At 37.6% G+C, this 23,970-nt stretch overlaps 1 protein-coding gene across 2 annotated transcripts; it reads right to left on the bottom strand.

Moving 5' to 3' along the window:
- Positions 1 to 510: 510 nt before the first annotated feature.
- acj6 (abnormal chemosensory protein 6) lies at positions 511 to 23,970 on the bottom strand. Of its 2 annotated transcripts, XM_066298876.1 has the most exons (6): positions 23,542 to 23,970; positions 14,403 to 14,459; positions 6,179 to 6,352; positions 2,688 to 2,856; positions 2,492 to 2,630; positions 511 to 1,864 (listed from the first exon to the last, which is right to left on the bottom strand). In XM_066298876.1, the coding sequence occupies exons 1-6, from the start codon at positions 23,689 to 23,691 to the stop codon at positions 1,417 to 1,419; spliced, it is 1,137 nt and encodes a 378-aa protein (XP_066154973.1). In that variant the 5' UTR covers positions 23,692 to 23,970; the 3' UTR covers positions 511 to 1,416. The 2 variants fall into 2 exon arrangements, with proteins under 2 accessions (XP_066154973.1, XP_066154972.1); XM_066298875.1 differs by having other exon boundaries at positions 2,492 to 2,856; positions 6,197 to 6,352.

Below are 23,970 nucleotides of genomic sequence, written 5' to 3'. Positions count from 1 at the left end.
AACGTGTGCCTCTGATGGGCCTCAAATAAAAAAAATCAGTTTTTTTATGTCAAATTTTACTTAAAAATAAATTTATTGACGTTCCACTCTTCTGTCTTAGTTCCTTTGAGAGTCAAAGACTAAGGTTCAATTTCTGTTGAATAAACGTTGATATTGACCTTACTTGAAAAGGCCTGGAAGGCCCTTAACATGCTTATATCAGTAATGTTTTTTTTATATATATGTATGTTGGTCATACAAGCTCACATATCTATATTGTGGCATTTAGGGCACACTCCCGCTACACCCCCGTCGAATTAACATTTCTTTGCTCTCTTACTACTTTTCAGATTTACCAATTTCCTTGATTTCCACGTAAAGTTTCGGTGTGTCTCCAACTGATTTATGAAATGGTCACCAGATATAACTACTATTTCTCTACAAAAAAAAATGTTTACATCAAAAAAGTTCAGTAGCGTAACATGTTTTTAGTTATCACATTTTTTGAGGGATTTAAATAAAAAGTCATACTGGAATTAAACTGGACTTTATTTAATACGGTCGTCAATGAAACATATGTTACAATAGCCTTAAACAAATTAAACAAAATCAATAAATAATTTAAAACTAAATAATAAATGACTAGAACACAGAGGTTTGCTATAAGCAAATTAATCCCTAACGAAGGGCATTTTAATGAGTATTTATGTACAATACGTTTCTGTTAAAAAGACCTAAGTATATGTACAGAAAAGTGGGCCTAATTGGAATTTTGCCACGTAGCCGCTATGAAGCGGCGTTGCCAAGACGTGGCAAAATTCTTTTCATTGGCTAGATAAGTGATATGTTTCGGTTACCCTGTAGAAGAATCGTGAGCGTTCAATTTTAGGGCAAAGTTTTACTCTCTATCTATGTAGGTAAATTTACCTCGAGTATTGCTTCTAATAGTCGTTATTACAAAGAAACTACCTTATAGGAGTATTTACATTTTTTACACAAGGTAAGAGTTTCGGAATATTGCACTAATCAGTATCATGATAAAGAAGTAAAGTGAGCTATGAATACTGAATATTTTCATAATACTGATGTAGGGTTCTACTGAGCGCGCATCAGGGGCGCAGCCCTAATACCTATATGTACATCACATACGACGATTCGTATTCGCAAATTCGTTTCCATGAAACCTCAGTTTGTCGTATAAAAAAATTGTACTACTTATTAACCTATACATTAGCTACACTGCCTCGCCTCAACGTCAGGAGGCGAAGCCCCTAGGGGCCTAAAGAAGAATCCCATCAGCAGCATGAGTAAAATTTTACAAGAGCAGCTTTGGCCAATATATCACAGCACAAAACAGTATTGCACGTTCCGTTTCTTTGGAAATCTGCCCCATTGCCACCGTCCCAACCGCACTTAAAACCCGAAGCTGACCTCTGGTCAGTGCTGCGCTGCGAACTTCATCCTTTTCTGCTTCTGCCTCTGATTGCAGAACCACACGCGCACTACGTTCTTCTTCAAATCCAACTTTTCGGCTATAGCCGCAATTTTCTCGCCACTTGGTCGCGGTTGAACCGCGAAATATGCCTCCAAGCTCCTCTTTTCCGGAGCAGCTATGGAAGTTCTCTTCCTCTTTTTCTCGCCAGCGGGGAGAACACTGGGCGCATCCGGATCTCTTCGCTTATTTTTGGCCTGTGCCTCGGCCTCCTCCAGCCACGCCTGCAAGATTGGCTTCAGGGCTATCATATTGTTGTGGGAGAGGGTGAGGGATTCGAATCTGCAGATTGTCGATTGGGAGAGGGCACCCACCCCCGGGAGTTTAAGATTGGCGAGAGCTTTGCCTACGTCCGCTTGTGTGACTCCCAGTTTGATGCGACGCTGTTTGAATCTGCAAACAAAACTGAAAGGTATATTTCGTGGGAGTGGGCGCTTGGAAGCAGGAGACGTTTCGACTACTGCAATTGGCAATTTCAGGTTACAAAAATAAAGAAGTGGAAAGAGATCTCTGGAAGGTCTGAAGATGCCGGCTGCAGTAATGAGTAAAACGTCGGGAAGAAATTGTCCCTAACTATTGGTGACATGCATGGTCGAATCAAAATATATTCGCCATGAAGGAAGTCTTCAGAAAATTTCTAATAATTAATTAATATTCCTCCTTTGCGAAATTTTGAAATATTTACGAAACATATAAGAATTTTCGAAAGTTTTTAAAAATACATTTTTTTATGTCTTTCTATATACGAATATGCCATTTTCGATAAACGAAAGCCGGCAGGTGGAACCCCGTACGACCGCTCCATTAAACCTCATGCAATTACGGCCTTTATTATTCGTCATGAAATACACTTGCAGGCAATAAATCGATTTTTCATTACGAATTATTAAACGCATTTATTGCAAATAAATTGACTGACCTGAATAATAAACGGGCCGCTTAAAAATTAATCATCCCCGTGTAATAACCCTTATTTATATGGAAATCTTGCGCATATTGTCGAATTTCCCGAGAAATTACCTCTCGGCAAAAGCTTCCAATTCCCTGGGATCGGTGTCTGCATCTGGATGAAGCCCAGCGACGGCGGCGGCCGCTGCCGCTGCGGCCATCGCTGATGTATGGTGTGCTCCTGGATGTCCACCATGCCCTGGGTGGTGGCCTGTAGTGAATTGATAGTAAATGTATAAAATAGAAAAACGGTGTATGATTTCACTACCTGGTGCTCCGTGTCCAGACAGCGGACCTCCGTGATGGTGATGGTTCATGAAGTGGTTGGTGCCGTAGGCCGAGTGCATATGAGAAGGTGTTTCGGACATGGGCGTTAGCGTCGTCATGGAGGAGGACGAAATGGGGTCCAGCATTTCTAGGCCGTCCATGTGGCCCATCTGAAAAAAAGACATAAATCAGGATTTAACTAAATTTAGTAACAAAAATACTGTCCCCCGGCAATGACGTTGGAGTGATATTTCTCTAAATTCTATCTTTGATGTCACCTTGACGTTAGAATGACGTATAATTTTTGATGTTGTCAATTGACATAGGAGTATTGCTTTGCCTAGTTCAATTTGACGTCAATTCTGGTTTTTTTCCGTGTATAATTGACTTCAATAATAATTAGTTTTCTCTCACACAAACATGGATAAAACAAACGAAAAAAAGTGAACGTATTTTTTCCACATTCATAGTTTCCATTGCATGTTTTCCCGCGTATGTGTGCGTTTCGAAAATTATGATGCAATCATGACACGGGGCCGTAAAAATGGCGCAGTAAACGGGAATTTTATTTTATGGGCCTCATTCGAGGGCCGCATTCAGTGCCCTCGCGAAATTTTATGTCTCATTTGCATGGAAAATATTGCAAAATGCACTAGCTTGGCCTTTATGATGATAGAAATGGCGCGTTATTGCGAATTTCCGAAATGTAAATGCTAATAAAGTGCAGGACGAGTTTTATTAAGAGGAACTTGTTTTGACACTTTGTAAGAAGAGCGTTTTTCTTTCTTATCGTCTTTGGTATCACCAAACCCACAATAGATCTTTTCAATCCATTCAGCTACGCGATTAAGGTCAAGGAGCTGAAAATAAGAGTGTCCCCCTGGAATCACATCAATGTCCAGTCTCTTTTGCTGCGACCACCACCAAGTGGTTGCAGCATTACTGTTACGCAATCAGAGCTCGATGCCCGAAGTCAGTATTACATCAAGAATTTATCCATGCATTTATTCAAGAATTTACTTCATGAATTAAGTCACGTATGTAAAACCCCTTTGACACTGACAGTTTTGCAGTGAATTAATTCACGAATATATTCGCAAAGTTATTAACGAATTAAAGCGCGTTCCGTCAATTTTACGCGAATTCAGAGCTTACAACACACAAAATATCATAGCATGCTAAATATTGAGATTATGACGAAAATGTTTGTATATTTATTTATTTACTTAGTTTTTATATCTCTTGCCTATGATGCATGTGCAAAAAGATGTTGGATATAAAAAAAAATTCCAGCGAGTAATATAAGAACATTTGTTTAGAAATAGTAACTGGATAAAATGACATAAATAAGAAATTATACGAGAATAGTCCTAGAAGTGCCCATGGCATGTAGATGAGGATTTTTTGTTAAAAATTGTTCATTTTGTAAATTTTGTGAACAAGGAAACAATTGGTTTTCGATACGTGATTCAATACTTTTATTTAAAAGATCTTAGCCCATCCAACATCAAAGTGGAGTTAGATTATCTGGGGAATCTGGTTATTATTCAACAACAGCAAAATTTTGAGTTGCATAATTTAAACGCGGTTGAACGAGCTGCAAAGACGAGTTCTGCAGTGGTCGACCCACTAACACTCCAAATCTGAGCTCTCCAGATATTATGGTGAAAATGCACAAAACTGTACTGAAAAAAAGCCTTGTTTCATGAAGGCAAAGCACCAGTCTACACTTCAGTCATCGCGATGGCCAAAATGAATCAACTTGGAGTCGAACTTTTCCCTTATCCATCCTATTCGCCAGATTTAGTCCCTCAGATTTTTTTTCCAAACTTGAAAAAATGGCTCTGGAAAGAGATTTGCCAAGAATGAAGAGGTGGAGATCGAGGTTGATGCCTATTTTAAAACATTCGAAGCTTCTTGCTATAAAGAGGGTATAAGAGAACTAGAATATCAGTGGGAAAAGTAAGTGAATCTTAAAGGAGATTATGTTGATAAATAATACATTTTCCATTTTTTTATTTTTAAGTATTAGTTTGGGTACTTTTGGGGCTATTCTCTTACGTTCCAGTTCACGAACCTTTGAAAGTCAATGTAATATAAGCAGACTCATGAACTAATTCGCGAATTAATTTATAAAGAGATTGTCAGTGTAATACCAGATTTATATGCACTGAATTCACTCATCGCTCATTTGAGCGCTGCGTTGAAAGCCACTCAATGACTTAGAAATTGAGTTTCATTAGAGCATAATAATAAAACAGATGCAGTTCCGCATTTGTAGAAAGTGATTTTACATTTAATCAATATATTTTTTTTATATGAAACTTGGCAAAATCGCTTTTGTGCCCTTGCAGCACTGTTTGGAATTTTAAAAATATGGAAATTTCGATTTTAAAATGGTGCGCGAAGTGGATCTTTAAAACAGAAAATGATAGAGATACCTTTGCTATAAAAGTCTATTTAAAGGTGAATATGTAACTTATGTAATCTGAGGAAAAATGAAAACTTTAAATAAGTAATGATGATAAATGCTGTAATTATTTATTATTTCCAAGATCTGGATCACCCTGTATTGCTTGACGGCACAAGTTTCGACTCAATTATTCTCAGTTGCAATTCTGGACTTCTGTGCGCTAAATCGCCTCACCATATGTAGTGAAACTTCCCGAAATCTGGGAAGCTCTTAAACTCCAATCCCCGGATTTTATGATCCGGCTGTTAGGTTTGTCACCCTGATAAAATATCCGGGAATACATTATGACCGTAAACGAAGGGGCGTTCGCATATAGAACATTTGGCCGTAATACAGGAAAATGGGCATTAAAAACCATCCCCTGGTGGGTCGTACATTTTACTGTAACAATACAAAAAAACAAATGACAGAAACTCAAATGGTCATCGCCTGATTTGTTGCATTATAATAAATAATGAGAACATGAAATTTTAACAAACCGATTGCATATTTAATGTCAATGAAATTTACGCGTGAATGTTTAAACGCTTTGGCCAGATTATGGGAGAAATTTTAATACCTGCTAATGTTGGTAAACCGCCTCTGGTTATAAAAACTTATTGTTATAATGCGGCACTGGCCCAAAAAAAGAAACAAAAGCTGTGCCCCGGGACTACTAGGACACACGCAATGCCATGATCATTTGTTTATTTGTTTATCCGAATTTATCTCCCTGGAACAATCCAAACTTAACCTCGAATAGAAACAATGTCTGCAGAGAAGGGCAAACACTCAAAAAGGCAGCACATAATGCACGATATACGTGTGCGGCAACAGTACATAACATTTGACAAACGGCCTTAGACAAACACCAAGGGGTCCGCGGACATTTCCCCCGGGGGCGTTGTGGGGCCCAGGGGGGAGCGCGCGCGTGTTACAGAACGTCAAATGACCACTTTACACCATTGCCGGGCCTTAATGATGAAAAACGGCCCTTGAGGGAGAATGTGAATCATTACGCGGTGCTAGGGCTGACTTACATGATACGGTCTACTAACCGGAGGTGGTGCCGTCATACTGTGGTGGTACATCATGTCGTGCTTGAGCTGGGGCAGGCCGCCGGGGCCCCCGGAGCCCTGATGCTTGATGTCGACGGCCGCCAGGGCCTCGGCCCGGCTGATGAGGCCGTCGTTGAGGCCCGAGAAGATGTCTCCCTGCAAAAAATGTGAGGCATGAACGCATGTGCAGGGTTATTAAAAAAAATCCTCTATGGGTAAAAAGAGCTATTAAAACGGGTGTATTATCGAGCATTTCATCTGACAACGGCGTATGTTTACATTTCGATATCGACCGATCCGGGGGCAATATAAAATCAAGTCGCTCCGGTTTTACATGGACACGGAATTATTACCTAGATTTCGAAATTGCCTTGTCCACGGTGCTTGCGTTTTATTGCCATAAGTGTAAAGAACGCCTATCGCACCTCGTGGCTAATAAACACCTATCACACACACAATGTCGCGGTGCCAATAAGCCTCTCAAACACTGACATACCCTTACACGTTTTAATAATACAATGTGTACATAAAGTATGGCACAAGTTCAATTAAAAATCAGGTGTCTGTTTTTTGGAAAAACGCTGGGATGCGTCGATTCTTATTTTTTATTGCGTTTTTTTTTTTAATGGTAAATGCACTTATAAACGGTGACCCAAAAACAAATTATGACCACCCACTTTTTTTTAACAGTAATACTTATTTTTCATTTAATTTTTGGATTTTTCAGTGATTTCTCAGTATACTTCATGTGGCATGTCCCATACCTAAATTCAACAGTTATCGAGAAATTTATTTGTCAACATACCAACAACCAAGACGATGATTTATTCGGTAGGTACGTTTACTTTTCTATTTCCATAGAAGAGGCATTTTTAATCAATTTATGCCCAACATTCCAATAATATTTAATTTTGCACGTTTGCCAGTTTTGATTTGACTTCCCTAAGGTTTAATTTCAATTAAAAGTTATGTTGCAATGCGTTTATCCATAACGCAAAGAAATGAAATTCTTATGATAATTGGATGTGGTGATAAAGTGCCAATACAGCAGGAAAACAGGCTTTGAAAGGCCTAAGATACCTTGAATTTTTACAACAACATCTAATCCCTAGTTTAAGAACTTCATTTCCCAATTCTAAGAACCCAATGACGTGTGACGAAAATTTATGGTTCCAGCTAGACGGTGTACCACCGCATTATGCAGCTCAGGTTAGACAATATTTCGATGATATAGCATTTCCCAACAGATGAGTTGGATGGCGTGGATCTATTGGACGGCCACCAAGGTCTCCAGATGTTGATCCTTTAGACTATTTTTTGTGGGGCCATCTAAAATATGTTGTGTACAAAATTAGACCTGAAGCGAAGAGAATGCGTTGATATTAGCCCAGAAACAATACATATGGTTCAGTATGGATTTACCCATCGTTTGGTATACTACTAGACACAAAAACAATTTCAATTTGAACATTTAATTTAGTAAACACTTATTGTTTCTACTTACTAAATATTAGGTCGATGAAAATCTATTGGTAGTTGCCGTAATCATCATCTTGGTTACTGATATGTTCAGACGTAAGTTTCTCGATAACTGTTGAGTTTATGTATAAGGCATGCTACGTAAAATATATTTAGAATTTGACGCTGAATTCAAAAATGAAATAAAAAATAAGTATTTCTATGTGAAAAAAATGTCCTGAGTGGTTATAACTTATTTTTGGGTCACCTTGTATCCGTGCATTTACCATAGAAAAAAATCACAACAAAAAATAAGAAGTGACGTGCTTCAGCGTTTTTACAAAAACTGAATACCTAATTTTTAAATGAATTTATTCCATACTTTACGTACACACTGTATATATATTGATCTTGATCATTTGGTACGTTCTCGAACGAATACTCCCAAAATATCGATTGTGTTAAAAAGAAGAATTTAGAAACATTTCCGGTTTTATCTAATTCTCGAAATTCGGTATGTCCACCCTGTCCTCTCTTTCAGGTGGTACTCTCTGCTCTATTATACGAAACTAATAACTTTCCTTTTTACTGTGCCACTTTCCTATCTAATTACCCTTACCCATCCCATTGAGGATGGTACCCATGTCTGAACTTGACACTCCGTACTTTGCTTCCTATTGGAAAAGATCCTCGCTTAGGTGGGAGAAGGTTGGACGTGGACTCGTGACCTAAATCCAACCAGTTTTTATTGAGCCAATGAAAGCTAAATTTATTGAAGTTCTAAAGGTCGGACATATCAGAATACTGTTTCTAGAGTCGACATATCCATTCGCTTAACTAAATTAACAAACCTGAATTTAAAAAAATAATAATTTTTACAGAGGAATTCAGGAACTAGAAGTAATCGTAAATATCTGGGTGTTCACTTACCGATTTAGCACCTTGAAAGGTCTGAACTTCCAGTTACAAATCTTTGACCTAACCTCACCGTATGAAGGCCTGAATTTGTGGCCTTATTGACCTGAATTCCTGCTGAAATATACTGCAACTAAAGCTATAAGTATTCAAATTTACAAATGCAAATTTAACACCTTGAGAAAATATTAAAGACCTCAGTTTTTAGCTAAACTCTTCCAAACCTGAATTTGTGACTTTCAGAACTTAAATTTCTGCTATGCCCTGGAAATTCAAAGTTTAGGTAATTTTATCATTTTACAGACCATAATACGAGGATGGTTTTAAAAGTACTCGATGTAACCCTCAAAGAAAACAAATCTTGGAAAATATTTCATTATTCTTATGCCCTATTTATAGTAAGAAGCTTCGAATGTTTCTAAATAGGCATTAACTTCGGAGTCAACCTTTTCAATATTGGCAAACGTCTTTCCACCAAGCAATTTTTTCAAGTTTCGAAGTAAAAAATAATCTGAGGGGCTAAATCTGGCGAATGTGTGAGGGGAAAGTCTGAATTTCAATTGATTCATTTTGGCCATCGCGAAGACGGAAGTGTGGATTGGTACGTTGTCTTGATGGAACAAGACTTTTTTTCGCCAAATGCAGTCACTCTTTCCTAATTTAGTCTCTCAGATATTGCAATAAATTTGGCTAATTTTCTTCATTTATTATTTTTCCTTTCGGAAAATAGTGAATAAAAATTGTCCCATAGACATTCCAAAAAACTGACGCCATCCCCGTTCCTGCAGATGGAACGGTTTTTGCTATTTTTGAAGCCAATTTTCTTCTTTGACTTCATTGTTTTGACTGTTTTTACATCTCAGGTGTGAAATGATGGACCCATGTTTCATCCATGGTTATAAATCCACGCAAAAATTGGTTTTATTGCTAGGAAACTTTGCCAATCACTCCCTTCAAACATTTTCAAGATGACGTTTTTGTTCATCTTGGGCACACCTCTCGCATATTAAATTGTTCGATCAAAATGCGATGTCCAGTACTTTTTGAAATGTCCATTATGTCTGCTAGCCCGTGCAGTTTTAACTGACGGTCTCTCAATACAGTTTTGTGGATTTTCACAACAATACCTTCTAGAATTATCCTTGTATCTATGGCTATCTGATCCAAAATGTTCTTCTTGTGTTTTAATGTAGTCCCTCATTGATTTTTTACGTCGTTCAATTGGAATGTTTTCGTATTTTGTAATTTGTTGTTTTTCAATTTTTTTTCCAGCTTGTGATGAAAATCCCAAACTTGAATGTCCCAGTCGAGAGAAACAAGAAATTCTTCCCCAAGAGCGATCTTTCATGGTTAAGAAATTGGTAAGAAAATTTATATCTAACGTTCTAATTTTTCTGAGCCTCGCAAAACCCTCTCTCTTGAGACTTATAAGGGTTTGCATTCAACTTCTTAATATTCATAACATTCAATGCATCAAGTGTCCCTTTACACTGGGGAAAAAACGAGAAATTGTCATTATTGTCCAATCATACTTATTATTACATGTGTATCTACAAATGAAAGGAAATTATCATCGATACAACCCTCGCGTGTTCCTTACCCTATTACGAACATTACCGCGCTTATTACGGAAATTTCGTTTCGAACAGACCTCAAAGACTTTAAAATGAAGTTGCCCTATTAAGTGTCACTATAAACCTCTTTGTCTATTTCGGAGGAGCTGCAAAAGTGGTCAAAATCAAGATTATTTTTTGGACGTTGACACAAATTAGAACGGGAAATTCCTCGGAAGTAAGGCAGAGACCTTCGATAAAAACCGGCTTAAATATTGAAGAAAGACCGTCTAATAAACATGTTGCAAAATTTATGAAGTCCCGTAATGCTCCACACGGTAAAAGGTCCTAAATTATTTATGATTTTTTGCGCCGACTTCAGCCGTTTACGTTTTAATTCCGACGGTCCTCGTTTAAATTTACTTGATTCGAAAGTGTGATGAGATCTGCGTTTGGCACGTTTGTCAGTCGTCCCGGCGTGGCCAAATGGACGCAAAAACACCACTAAGTACACTCAAATATCTTCGATAAATCGTAGTAAGTTTCGACAATTGTAGTAAACGTTAAGTCATAAATTGATTAAATTCAACCTTCCCGAGGACAAATTGTTCAAGATATCTTCGGACACGGGGGTTTTTCTTTTATTCTAAGGTTTTAACCATCTCAGGGAACAAATAGCTATAGATTTTTTCCTTCATGGAAACTCCGAAAGAATTCCGAATCGAAATGTTCCATGGCGACTTCCAAATTATAAAATCTCCTCTCACTACATCCAGCTATTTCTGAGATATTGTTAATTATTAGATATTAATCTCAGTGGAAGACTATCAGGTTCTAAATTTCAATTAAGTAATTCTAATTTGATTATTATAAGACACCTCCAGTTGTTTCAATTTGAGGTGATGAATGTCACTCTATACAGAAAAAAGATCATTCTTGCTTTGAACATCTAAATCCGCAAGCCTACTTTTGTTAACATCCAGTAAACGTATTTAAATTGAGGATGCAGGACGAGTAGGAAATAATAGAACATTTTTTTAAATTTAAATACCAACTTGAGTAGTGTTCAAAGAGGTACTATACGACTATTTTACTCAACATAAGAATTTGGCTTCGTGAGAATGAGGAATTTTATTGTTTTAGCAAATTAAAGTCTTCAATGACCCATATTTTTATATAGTACTTCAGGGTCTTATGCTTGAATTCTTGCACGATTTATATCCAATATTATCGATCTATAACTAGAACTTTGGCGTAAAACAACGAATACTACAGTAGTACAACACTATAAAGACATCGGATGAATTTTCTGGCATTTATTTTTAACCAAAAATGATTTCTTAAGGGGCCGGAATTCTTGCCTTACGATGTTAACTTCTTTAACAAATTCAAAGATCTGACGTCACCTCGAACACTTGAATTTATATTTTCGTAAATCTGAGTTTACGCTTACACGGTAAAAAGGTAAATTCTTAAGTTAAACGTTAATCTGTCATATTGAATATTCTTAGGTACATATGTGTTATTGGATTGAGAAAGCCAATTTTGTCGTAGTTTTGTCTACATTTCTGTTAAGTAAATATGGTATCGATATAAACCTTCAACTTACATCAAATAATTCTTTTATTGACTTGAGAATGTCAAATTCCTATGTTGTGTAAATACTGCCATAGTGCATTTAAAAAAAGAAAATACTTAAATAAATAGACAGTACTTCAATGAATCTTTTATTTCTAATAAATGTTTTATTACTTTCGATTCGGCCTATATATATATAATATATTCTTAATTTAAATGCATCTATTTGTTTACTAAGGAAAGTGTAACAGCTTAATTTTGTTAGCGAGGCTTTATCGACTCAAATGATTTTCCTACATTTTTACCGCAAGCGTATTATTTACGTTTTTAGTTGAGATTTTTTCACTTTATATCAAGCATTAATTTCATTTCCCCATTGCAACTAATAGAGTATACCTCACAGTAATTGCAAGTTTACATGTTAAATACAGGCATCCACTTTTTACTTTGTACATCTCTGAAACGACTTGGAAGAATTCAGGTATCTAATTTTCTGCCTACAGAACCTTGAGACGACCTGAAATAATTTATGATTAAAAAGTAACTTTATAGGCCTAATTATGTGAATGTAAAGCCATGAATTTCATTAAAAAATCACCACTCCGAAGTGACTTAAAAATTTGAATTTAAATTTAAAAATTTGCGATCTGAAGAAACTTTAAAGACCTGGATTTGTGAATTTAAAAACCCGAATTTCTTACGAAACTGGCACTCTGCGATGACCTAAAAAATATAAATTTCTTGATAAAAGTTTGTAACCTGAAAATACTTTAAATTCTTGAATTTTTTATGACCTTAACGATCTGATGTCTAGTTCCAAAAAACCGACGACAAATCAAATTTTTTAATTCCTAGACAGAAGTGCAAGCCTTTTCACACGACGAATTCGGCCCTTGAAGATTGTATTTCACAACAACAAGTGTTTAATTGCACATTCAGGTCTGGTTTTAAGGCCATAAATCCAACTCTTGTAATACTTCTGACTTCGTTTACTTTCAATTGTTTGGAATATTTAACAATATCAAAACGGTCCTGAACCACGTTTTAATCCCTTGCAGGTCACCATCAGTGCTTCTGTTAAGTATTCTCGAAAGTTTATGTATTATCTGTAGCACATTTTATGCGCGATTCAGAGCTGAAAGTCTGAAAAAGGCAATTTTAGCGAATTCCGTGGCGTTTTGAGTGACATCTGACGCCTCGCCGGGCACCTATCGCAAGTTTAAAAGTTTCGCAATTTTATGACTACTTTTAGATCCCCGTTTGGTCTCTTGTGTATTTTTAGACGAGGAAATCAATGGTGCAATTTTACGCTAAGACTGTTTTAGTTTTAAAATGATATAAGTGTTCTCGTTTCTCTTTCTCTGTCTCTCTCATTACCCCCATGGACGAGGGAGTTCTGAGAGAAGCGCATTAAAGTGCAAATCGTCATCAAAAATCATTTAAAACTCTCGGAGATAAAGCACTTTAAAGCGTATAAGAGGAATTAAGACGTTTTAAACATAAAGCTTAAAATTTCGAAATGTTGTTTGACGAACGCGGCGGGGATGGGGTGCGTCTAAAAGTACAAAAACAAGGGCCCGGGGGTGGTCGGAGTTAGTTCTTACTGCTCATTTATAATTCATCTGCCCCACTGTGTTTTCCCCGCCGTCAGCGGACCAGTGGCGGCGCCCAGGTTGTTATATATTTAGAACAGCTATAGGCTATAATTTGGATGATCCAATAAGGAATATATAACTTAATCGGCATAAACTTGTCCCAATTAAACCCCAATCAGGCCAGTCACGTGTGTTTGGAGTACTGAAATGAAAACGCGAAAAATGCCATACTAATCCATAGCGGAGAAATCGGAGGAAGTGACGTCAAAAATGATCGTCGTTACATCTTATATACGATGTCCCACAAAAAGTGTCACAAATTGTTCTATTTTTTTACCCTCTGGCAGTCAATATTCCTTTGTGCCATTGTTTTTGGGACACCCTGAATACTCGTTGATTTTGCCGGCATATGACGTGTCTTTGGATTTGGCACATTTAGTTCTTATAGATCACCGATTTGGAGAAATTTTAAATTAATTCTTGATAGCTAAAAACGTGTCCGTATTTACGCCAAAAACCACCCTTGAAAGGTCGAAATGAAAAATTAATTCCCGCTAATTTCTGGACTCAGCTTTATTAATCCGCGTTTTGCAGGGTCTCGGCTAATTTCACAGTAGAGTAAGCGAAAGGGAAAAGACAAATTAGGGTTGTAAACCTAACCTTTAAATAAAACCGGGCACTCGTGATAAATCTACCCCGGCGCTACCCCTGCATCGGCGGAACTAACGAGCAGGCAATGGAATTACGGCGATTATCACTTGTCACGGCTGCCATAACTCTTCATCTGTTTCAAGGTAGACTGGATGCAGTAAGACCGATTGTTTCCGGGGGTGCGCCCGTTACTTACCCCCCAACGGAGGTGTAAACAAATTACCGAAGGTCGTTAATTATTTACGTCTCGAGCGACTTAATCTTGTGCTTCATTTGTCACCGGCTTGTTTAATTGCGGTGTCTCAAAAATTGACGCCAGCTTTTAATTCTTAATTGCGCGCTTGAAAAATTAATTCGCGGCTTTAATGACTTTAATGTCAGTCACGGCTTCAAACTTAATTTAACTGCACTCATCTTCTCGACTGCGCCATTTAACTATAATCAAAATTCACTCACATTGTGTCTCGGAGACCACGAGTTGCACATTATCGACGCATCTTCTAGAATTCGGCTCTGAAACAAGAGAAAAAGACATGTAATTCACTGCAACTCTACAGGGTGCCACGTTACCGTATAAGGGCTTTCTGCACGTGCAAGGGAATTAGCGGCGATGCCGGTAATTGCGCGGGCACGTGGCACTAAGTGATATGAATATAATTTGTTTAGTGTCTAGATGTTGGCGGGTGTCGGAGGGACACTTAACGTGCAAAGGGGTGCGTCTAACCAGGAATTTGACATTTTGAAGGGAGAATTTCGATTAGGATTAGGCAAAGCTGAGAAATGGCAGGGGTGATTATTATGAGCGACCTTGTACAGGTGGAAAACAAATAGAAGTACAGGTGAAATTTTAAGTGGTAAGCGACTGCAGATAAAAGCGCCCCTGCGAAAAAGTTGAATTTGTTGTCGGACGTCAAGTTCAATGCAAAAAATAAAATAGATTTCCATGATTGTCTAAAATCAGTGAAAAAATAATCCACCACAAACCTGAAAACTTACTAAAAATTATCCCAATAAGAACAAAACGGGTAAAGGGTGATTATTTTATTTAGTAAAACACCTAAGGCAGACATTTTCTTAAAAATAAAATTTCAAGGGTTCTTGAAAATATGAAAAATTTAAGGGGCAGTTGATTGATCTTAAAGGTGACTTGAGACTGCCTTACTAGAATTTTTGGCGCTTCCGCTTTGTCGTAAAATTTAGTGCTATAGAACTAGCGTTGAGAAAAGACTCTGGTTGAAGACAAAATCCAGAGACCTGCCTCAAATGTCACTGGATCTATTTTTTTAATGGAGTCAGTGGCTGGAAGTTAATTTTTTTCAGTGGGTTTCATAACATGGCTTAACCTACCCATATTTCCAGTTCGCCAATTGGCAAATCCTCAATAATACAGAGCCATTAAGCAGCCGCGTGCTGCGCAAAAAAGAGCCAAATCCCTTAAAAGCTAATTGCGTCAGCCAATTAAACATGCAAATTCCCCACATGTATGATGGGCCGAATTTTGGAAAATATTCCGCAACCATCTATGAAACATTCAGTGGTTTTAGTGCGGGATTACCCCGGATACGCACCACCGAAATCAAAGCAGTCAAGTGGTACGCGCACAGGTGCGTAACAAGGGGGATATAAAGAGGGCACGCAAACAAATCTGGTAAGCCCGAGGTGATGCCTCCATATGTCCCGTCTAGTTCCACTTCGGTGGGTGCATTTTTCATCCCCCATATTTTATTCATTAGGCCGATCCGGATATTTTAAACGCATTAGGGGGCGCGTGCCTTTTTTCAATCCCTGCTTGTTGATGGACATGTTTTGATTTTTTTTTTCTTTGGTCATTGAAATGAAATTGAGGAATTCTAGGCACGTGGCGGACAAGTATGCGAGAGCTTGTTAAGAATTGTTGAGTAGTGGATTGAATTCTGAAACTTTCTTGTTGAAGTTGAAGGTTTTCTTTATGGGGCGCCACTGTGATTATTAGTTTATAAAAAATAAGATTTTGTATTTACGCGTGTTTTTATATTGGTTTTGGCCAGTTGTATCCGGCAATTGGGGCCACATGCAGCCGGGAAAACTCGGGAAACTCTCGTGGAAACTTTGCCTGGTGGGGGTAAAATGGCGTCGGCTCGGGCCGAAGGAAATGACGTGTCCGATCGATACGACTCGGTCTGCGATTGGCCAGGGACGGCGGAGGCGGGGACAGCCGATTTTAATAGCCCGGTTTCCTCTGTTTCCGTGATTTCCACGACCAACGGTTTTTGTTGCTGTCGTGACGTTTCGCCAGCTGTTTCTTGCACCTGACGAGAGAACAATAATTTCCAATTTACAATCACGAAAAATTGGAAAACTCTGAATTTCCCATGGAAATATTCACCCTTTCTTGCAGCCGTCCTTTAACTACAAAAGGTAGCGGGATGAAGTTAAAAACAGCGTGACAATTCATTACGAATTCATGGGCTCAATTGGGGCTCGAAGGGGTTTTCCAAGGGAGGAACAAACAAGGGAATCGTCAGACTTCAACATCTGAAAATTCAGGCGTAAAAACTTTTTTGCAGCATTGATTAAGAATTCGGGCGATCTCCATGCATATAGTCACTGAATTTGACACCTCGTTCTGACATGTCCATTGAATATTGCAATTTATTAAAGAAACCCTGAAAAGTGCACACGTAACATTCCATGAACAAACGCCACCAACACTTGTTTCCATGATGTATCAATCTTTGTCTAGCTTCGTCTGGCACACTGGATACTATAAGAGATATATTCAGGTGTATATGCTGGTCCTAATTGTAGAAGATACAACATTATGTTTCTGTCTTTATTTGGTTTTCGCGAAATATCTATGTAAAATATGTTGGGTGATGTTTTATATTATCCATATCGAATGAATTTCTATGAAAATATGAATGCTATAGAGAAAAAATTTCGAAAACTGTTTTTAAAATGTTTACAAGATTTAGCAAATTAATTAGGTTTAATTCTCAACGTACGTAGATAATGTGGATTTACACCAATCCAATATTTTTTCCACTTGATTTTGAACTACTCCTTCAACAAGTTTCGACGATGCTCAAGACCCTAAAATCAGCCCTCGAAAGCCACCAAATTGATTCAATAATTCGTAACTTATTAGTTGAGTGGTTTCGGCACGTGCGCCTTGTTTTTGGGGGTTTTTCGACCCTTTTCCAAAGGGGAAACACTTGTTTCGAGCTTTCCGCATGTGTGTGTCTGTATGTATGTGTATGTGTGTGTACAAGTGCACGTGTCGATCGAGCTTCATGATTATAATAATTATTAATGTGACTGATATTTCGATCGGCTTCTACATGACATATTTTAATTATATTCGCAGAAAGAGTCGAATTATGTTGTCATTCAATGCAGTCTTGTCAGACATTGACAAATTGCATAGAAGACCCCAATAAGGGCAGTCTAACTAAGTGTTTTAAAAAAATCAAATTGGGGCATTTCAAATACACTTTATCAGAGAAATAAAAATGGAGAGAGCAATTACCAGTACTCAAAAGACATCACAAACCACACACAACAGTTAATCGAAAAGAGCTCAAATTGTGATCATTCAGTGAAATTATGTTGCACATCCTAAAAGAGACCTCAATAGGGAGAAACCTTTTCTTTTAAAAACAATTAAATTTTGGATAGTCAATGTACTACTGTCAGAGGTCCTAATAAAATGGCTCCAACCCGAGGGCAACAGCACGAAATTAAAATTAGTCCAAATTAAAATGGTTTATTGAAATTTTGTCAAGGACAAGCAATATCCCAATTAGTGAGAATCATATGGTACATAATAATATGACATAGCCAAAACCTGAGCTAGACAGACACAAAATAATTAAATCAATGCACTAAAAGAGAATGGACGTAGTATAGTCATGGAACATTAAGCGTGGGGTTTTTAGGGCATTCTCACATTAACCCTGCACTCTTTCTTACATTTAGTGACAAATTGTTCGCGTTTGGGAGTTTTTGCTTCGTTCTAAAATATAATTTTAAGTAATGTGAACAAAGATAAGTATTTTTTTCCTGAAATGGAGACAAGTTTCTCGCGTGCCTTCAGCCCTTTGCAATGGCCCTAATTCAATACTTGCCATATGGCCATAATCTAGAACTTTGATTGGTATTTGCACGCGATTTTCTGTATCGTTTGATATATTAAAATGAACATCGAAAAAAAACGGATAAATGTAAAGTGGTAACCGAAGGAGTCTACGTAACTACTTGGAGCGAATTTTCCTTCCACTGACACTAAATTTCCCGGTAAAATCCCGGGGGCCCGATAAATTGCGGCCAGCAAGAGCCACTAAAGTTGTTAAATGAATTTACGGCCACCGTATGTCGGACATTGGTCATTACTAAATTTATTGCGCCATAGCTCAGTTTTATCAAGAGAAATTCACCTGCGTGCCATGGACACGTAACTTCCTCAAGTCCTTTTCGAAACTTCTCGGAAGTATGTAGTAATTAACTTGATAGAGGAAAAGAAATGAGAGCTTTAATTGCGGGCTAACTTCTTAATAACGCCCCTATAAGTCCATCCCTAAGTATAAGGTGGTAGTTTGAAATTCTCTTACGTATTTAAATTTAAAATTACCGTGAAAAAATTGAATAAATACGCTATCATTTGTCCATGGAAAGTTGTTTTTTCCGACGTTATTGCTTAACAAAACTTGTGTCGATAGCCGTTCATTAGGGACAAAGCTCCCGCTGGCCGCAGTATTATAGTTTCTTAAATATTTAATGTAAACGATAGGCGATAAATGAGGACCCCAGTTTTTTTCGGCCACTAATAGACGTGACAACATTTCCTCAAGACCAAATCGACCGAAATAACGAAACAAATAAAACAAAGTTCTGGGCAAAATGGTGGATGCACCATATAATTTATTTGCAACAAAATTTTAGAAGAGTTGTTTATCGAAATGTAGTGGATGTGTCTTACAATCAATCGGGCTTGAGGGAAATGAAAAAGGTTTTTTGACAAAAGGGTGTGTGCGCTCTATGATTACTTTGAAGAAAACACAAGATCTTTACCAGCAATTCTTGCAAAAATGGTGAATGTGCATGATAATGAATCATATCTGTAACGTAGAAACGTTTGCTTTTGTGGGTAACAAATCTTGGTCTTTGATAAAGAAGTGTGTCGAAAGTCGCGTTAAAAATGTACGAACCCTTAATAGTTATACTTAAATTTACTTGTAAAACTTTCTCCAACGGGCCGTCATTATAAACCATTCGAAACTAGCTGTTGACAATGTTAATAAATCATGGTCCACCTTAACGAAAACGAGACTTGTTTGATGTGAAAATCGAAAGTTTTCGTCTCTTTTCCTGGTTAGACTTGTTGAAGATTTGTCACGTACATCTTATGTGGCCTAAATAGTTCGGAAATAGTCAATTTGTCAAAAATTTAAATAACTATTTTTTTAATTAATCATGTGTGCTTAGTTAGGGTTCTCTTAGATTTACAGTGAACATTTTCATGTACATTAGACCAGTTATTCAATCATCCTTTGCATAATTTGGTTAATTCAGATTCATTAAGGAAACAGAATTTTACTCTGTAGATTCGAATAAAGTTACTTCAACTCGCTGGAATAAAATATTTTTCGATTATTTTATCTTTTCAACCATGTTTCTTTCATATCTGGTTGGATTGGGAAGGACTTCCGGCAAAAGGTTTATTCCGATTATTTGAAGTTTTTGGATCAAGTCAAGTTTCTTGTTTAAGCCAAACTTATCTGAACTATGAGGCCAAGTAGATTTGATTAACAATTTTGTGGCAGATACAAAGAACCCCGCTGATCCCTTTACGATTAATTAAAAGTCCACGCCAGCAAAAGCGGCGAATTTTTAAGTTTTTCATATAAATTGATTTGAGTTGGTAGATATTTTCAAAACATCTAGAATGAGATTAAAAGATATGGATGATAGATAGAGAATTAATTTGGATAGACCAACTAACCTGAATTAACCTGAATTAACCTGAATTAACAACAATAAGTAACAACATGAATTCCCCGATACAACTAACCCTGATATGGTGACACATGTATGACCTATGTCGTTTGTCATCTCTCATTTGTGATGTGTCATGTATCACATATCTTACCTGTCACGTGTTATGAGTTCTTTGTGACTTGCCATTTGTCATTTAAAACTTCATCTGTTTATAATATTTATGTAAGATTCGTGTGACGCTTTTTGTCTCCCTTTTGTTCCTATTAACAACATTAGCTCTCTTTCTTTGCTTTCTCAGTAGTTCTCAGTGTTGTCAAATTCAAAATGACAAGAAATTTTGCTCAATTCCGAGACAATCCCCTCAAGGTAAAGTACCGGTGGGACATTTTTATAGCTTTTTATACATTTTTAAGAGATTTTTCAACAGAACTAGTGTCGATAGTTTTGCCTTTTCAATTTTTATTTTACCTTCTGTAGTGTCAATGAGTGCTGAAGACTTTGAATATCGGCTAATCATACTCTTTTAAATTATGAAACACATTACCTCGAGAACATTCCAGGAACTTTTTTGGAGTGGGGGTTGCTCAAGACTTTAAATATCCATCCCACTTCGACTTCTTGTCAAAATGTTCGTGCACGGATACCAACTCTAATAACAGCCGACCATGCGGCACGCTTTGACGACATATAATCAGTTGGTAACACTTGCCTCGGTTCCCACGGTGCTTCAGTGTCGCCAACCCATTATTAATGTGTTGTTAAGGGATGATTATTTCCAGCCCTCCGCGAGAAGCACGAGGTAACCCTGCTGATGCGGGTTCCGCCACCTCCAACGGTGGTTTATCGAAATAACGGCGGTTCCGGTGTATGGCTCTATTAATAATTGTGTGGCCATTTGCGGTCAGTTTTGATATCGGAACTGTGTGTTGGCAAGCCCTTTTCGGAGGCAGTGGCGTACGTGAAATTATAACTAACGTGTGTCAACGGTGGCGGAGGCGGCAGCATCCGAAGGGCTTGCATCATTGATGTACCACCTGAGCGCCGTTCCCGATTCATGCATTACTTACTAGATCCAGTTAGCGGTCCAATTTTCCTCGCAGAAAGCGATTTATATTACTTTCGGAGCGACTTTCGCTTAGAGCCGTTTTGATTTTGTCTTTCGGTGACGACATTTTGAGTCCCTTTTACTTTCCAAAAACAGCAGTTAACCCATCATCCTCAAAATTTATTTTGGTCTGGATTTGTGGGCAAATTGCCACTACTATTCGATGGTTTAAGCATAAAGTGAGTAATGAGGCACGGTAGCTGCTTCATTTGATTTCTGATTCTTCTGTGCTACATCGATTTTGGTGTTCATTCATTTAAAAAACTACGACATTATCAGGTGCTTAAAATCTACAATTTTGGAGCTCCTAAATATGTATAATATAATCACAATATCGAATATCTGGAATTGCAATAAAATTTTTCAAAGGTTTTTTCTGTTTTAATCTACAGATTCCCCACTGTAACAGATTGTACTAAGCTTTACAAAGTGCGAAAGAGCCGTAGTCCCAGGCAGAGTTTCCATTGTTTTTGAGTTCTAAGTGGTTATAATGAATGATCGATTGTCCGTGTACTGAAATCTCAGAAACGAAGTGCTTTAGGATGAGAACCTCAATACTAAATCAAAGGTTTGCTCTTGCTGTTTTTGTTTCTTAGCTCTAAATGACCGTGATGAATTTATTTTATTTTTCAAATTTTTGTTTTAATAATTCAAAATTTCTCACCGCATCAAGCATATAAAGTTCAAAAAACACAATGCTCCAGAATATTCTCTGCTCACAGCGCTAAATTGTAGACGTGTCACCCAGAAGATATATGTATGTTCTGAATTCTAAATGATTTTATTCTCCCAAGTTTTTCGCTCTAATGATTTAGAATTACCCTCTGGCTCAGGTACTTAAATCTCAAAGTAGTACTCTAGGCTATACTCTAATCCCAGTATTAAATCTCATGCTTTTATCTTTGTTGGGTTCTAAGCTCACAGTGATTAATGCCGTCTCTCAATTTTGCAAGATTTTGCCTCTATTAATTTAAAGATGCACCACTGTGGCACACGTTTAACTATCTCAGTCACAGTACCAAGTCCCCGAACTCCTTATGAAGTATAGAAAATCCCGAATTAGAATTGGAAAAGTTCTCTTTAATTTCCAAATTTCAAGTAATTGGAACTACTTCTTTTGCTAAATTATTCTGAAAATTCTGAAGATCTCTTGGTAACTTAGACTAAATTTAGGATTAAGCATTGTAACAGAGTTCAGTCACAGAATTCAATTAAAGAATTGTGGCTTCTTCAGATATTGAGCTCAAAGTGACTAAACCTTTGCTCCCTAATTTCAATTCATATTTCTTGCATTTAAGTGTAAGACTCTAAAGTATTTTCTATTTTTTAATGTTTAGTATTAATCACTCTTTGGTGTCTCCCAATTAGATAATCAATTCCCATTTACACGAGCTGTAGCTCTGCGGAATTACAGCTTGCATGGATGAGAATCTGCTAAGTCTATTTCTAAATTCTACATTAAAACCTTTTTTTCCCTTCAATTTAGATCAACTTTCCCTCCATTAATCGTAAAAAATCTCCAGTTTAAAGTACTTCTTGCTGACTCACTTAAGTTTGGTTTTAAGTACTCTTAAATGTTCTCTACTTCCTGTTGGTACAATCCAGTTATTATTTTTTGGTGCTCAATGCCAAATCCATTTCTTAACATTTTTACACAGCTCAAATTCCAGAATAATTGCTGTGATTGTAACTGACATACCAATTAAGTAACCAGGCGCACGTAATGACGTTATCAGCATAATGTCTTGTATTTGGTAATACGGTCCATACAAAATTCATACCGTGTTTCCGATTCCCTGTCACGATTTCGGCAGTAAATGTTTAATGGCGACCAATACTGCTTAATGTAATTGTAAACAACCGGAAAATTATAGTTTTCGATCGCTTATTAATATTAAAAATGCTGTGATAAAGGGCGTGGCCGTCGGAACGTAGTTGGAAATTTCATTGGAAGGCCGAAGACACCGTACTTTCCAGTTTTCACCGTAAATTAACAGCACTTAGACGTAATGACACCTTTTAAGCAAATACACGACCCATCATTGATTTTCGATTAGGGCCCGTGCATGGGGGCCCAACTTTTGGCCAGTTTCCCATGGATTGATATATTTGCCAATAAGGGCAACCCCCTCAAATACAAACATCATAATTATTTGTTATTTCAGCTCTGACATATGTGTGGGTGCTCGTTTTAATTCAATGGTTGTTTATTTGTATCGAAAATCTCAAGAAAGTTCTTATTCAAAGCCTTAAGTGGAATAAATCTTAAAGATAGCTTTATAACTCGAGTCTCCCCTCTGCCTAACAAATTAACGCCCTAATCCCAATAAACAACCCTGAGCATAATGGGCTCATCGGAATGATTCTTTATGTCGAGGGGTCTTGAACAGTTCAGTTTATTGGGGTGTTAATAAGTTAGTTGTGCAAATTTTCTATTATTCCCTGTAAGTTTTAATGGGGGTTAGATTTATCTTTCATTATGTGTGAGGGTGAAAATCTGGGTTAGTCGCTTACCGACGGATTGGGCATGCACCGCCTGGGCATGGGTTCCGGATTTCTGTATGTGGGTGAGTACCTGCCGGCGAAACAAGCCCCCGACGACGTAATGGGGCCGTGCAAGCCCGTGGGGCCTTTGGCCCCCATCATCTTGTCCGGAGAGTACATGTTACCGCAGTCTTTTCTCAGCCCAAACTTCACACGCTTCTTCTAAACATTATTGCCAATTTCCGGTCACATTTGACTATCTAGTTCCACTTTTCAGTCCTCTTTGAGTCTGAACGACCACGCGGGGTTCTATAAGATGAGTACTACTAAAGCAAAGTGTCCTCAGTCCTCATCAACCGTCACTGTCATGGTTCAACTCTTAGGTTTCTACTTGTGAGATCACACAATGCAAATGTCTATGCAAGCGGATTCTTGGGGGTCCAGAATCGCACCCTCTTC

Source organism: Euwallacea fornicatus, chromosome 32 (genome assembly GCF_040115645.1).
Source record: "Euwallacea fornicatus isolate EFF26 chromosome 32, ASM4011564v1, whole genome shotgun sequence".
NCBI classification, from domain to species: Eukaryota; Metazoa; Arthropoda; class Insecta; order Coleoptera; family Curculionidae; genus Euwallacea; species Euwallacea fornicatus.
Note: the sequence above shows the minus strand (reverse complement) of the source record. Positions and strands in the feature narration are given on the sequence as shown.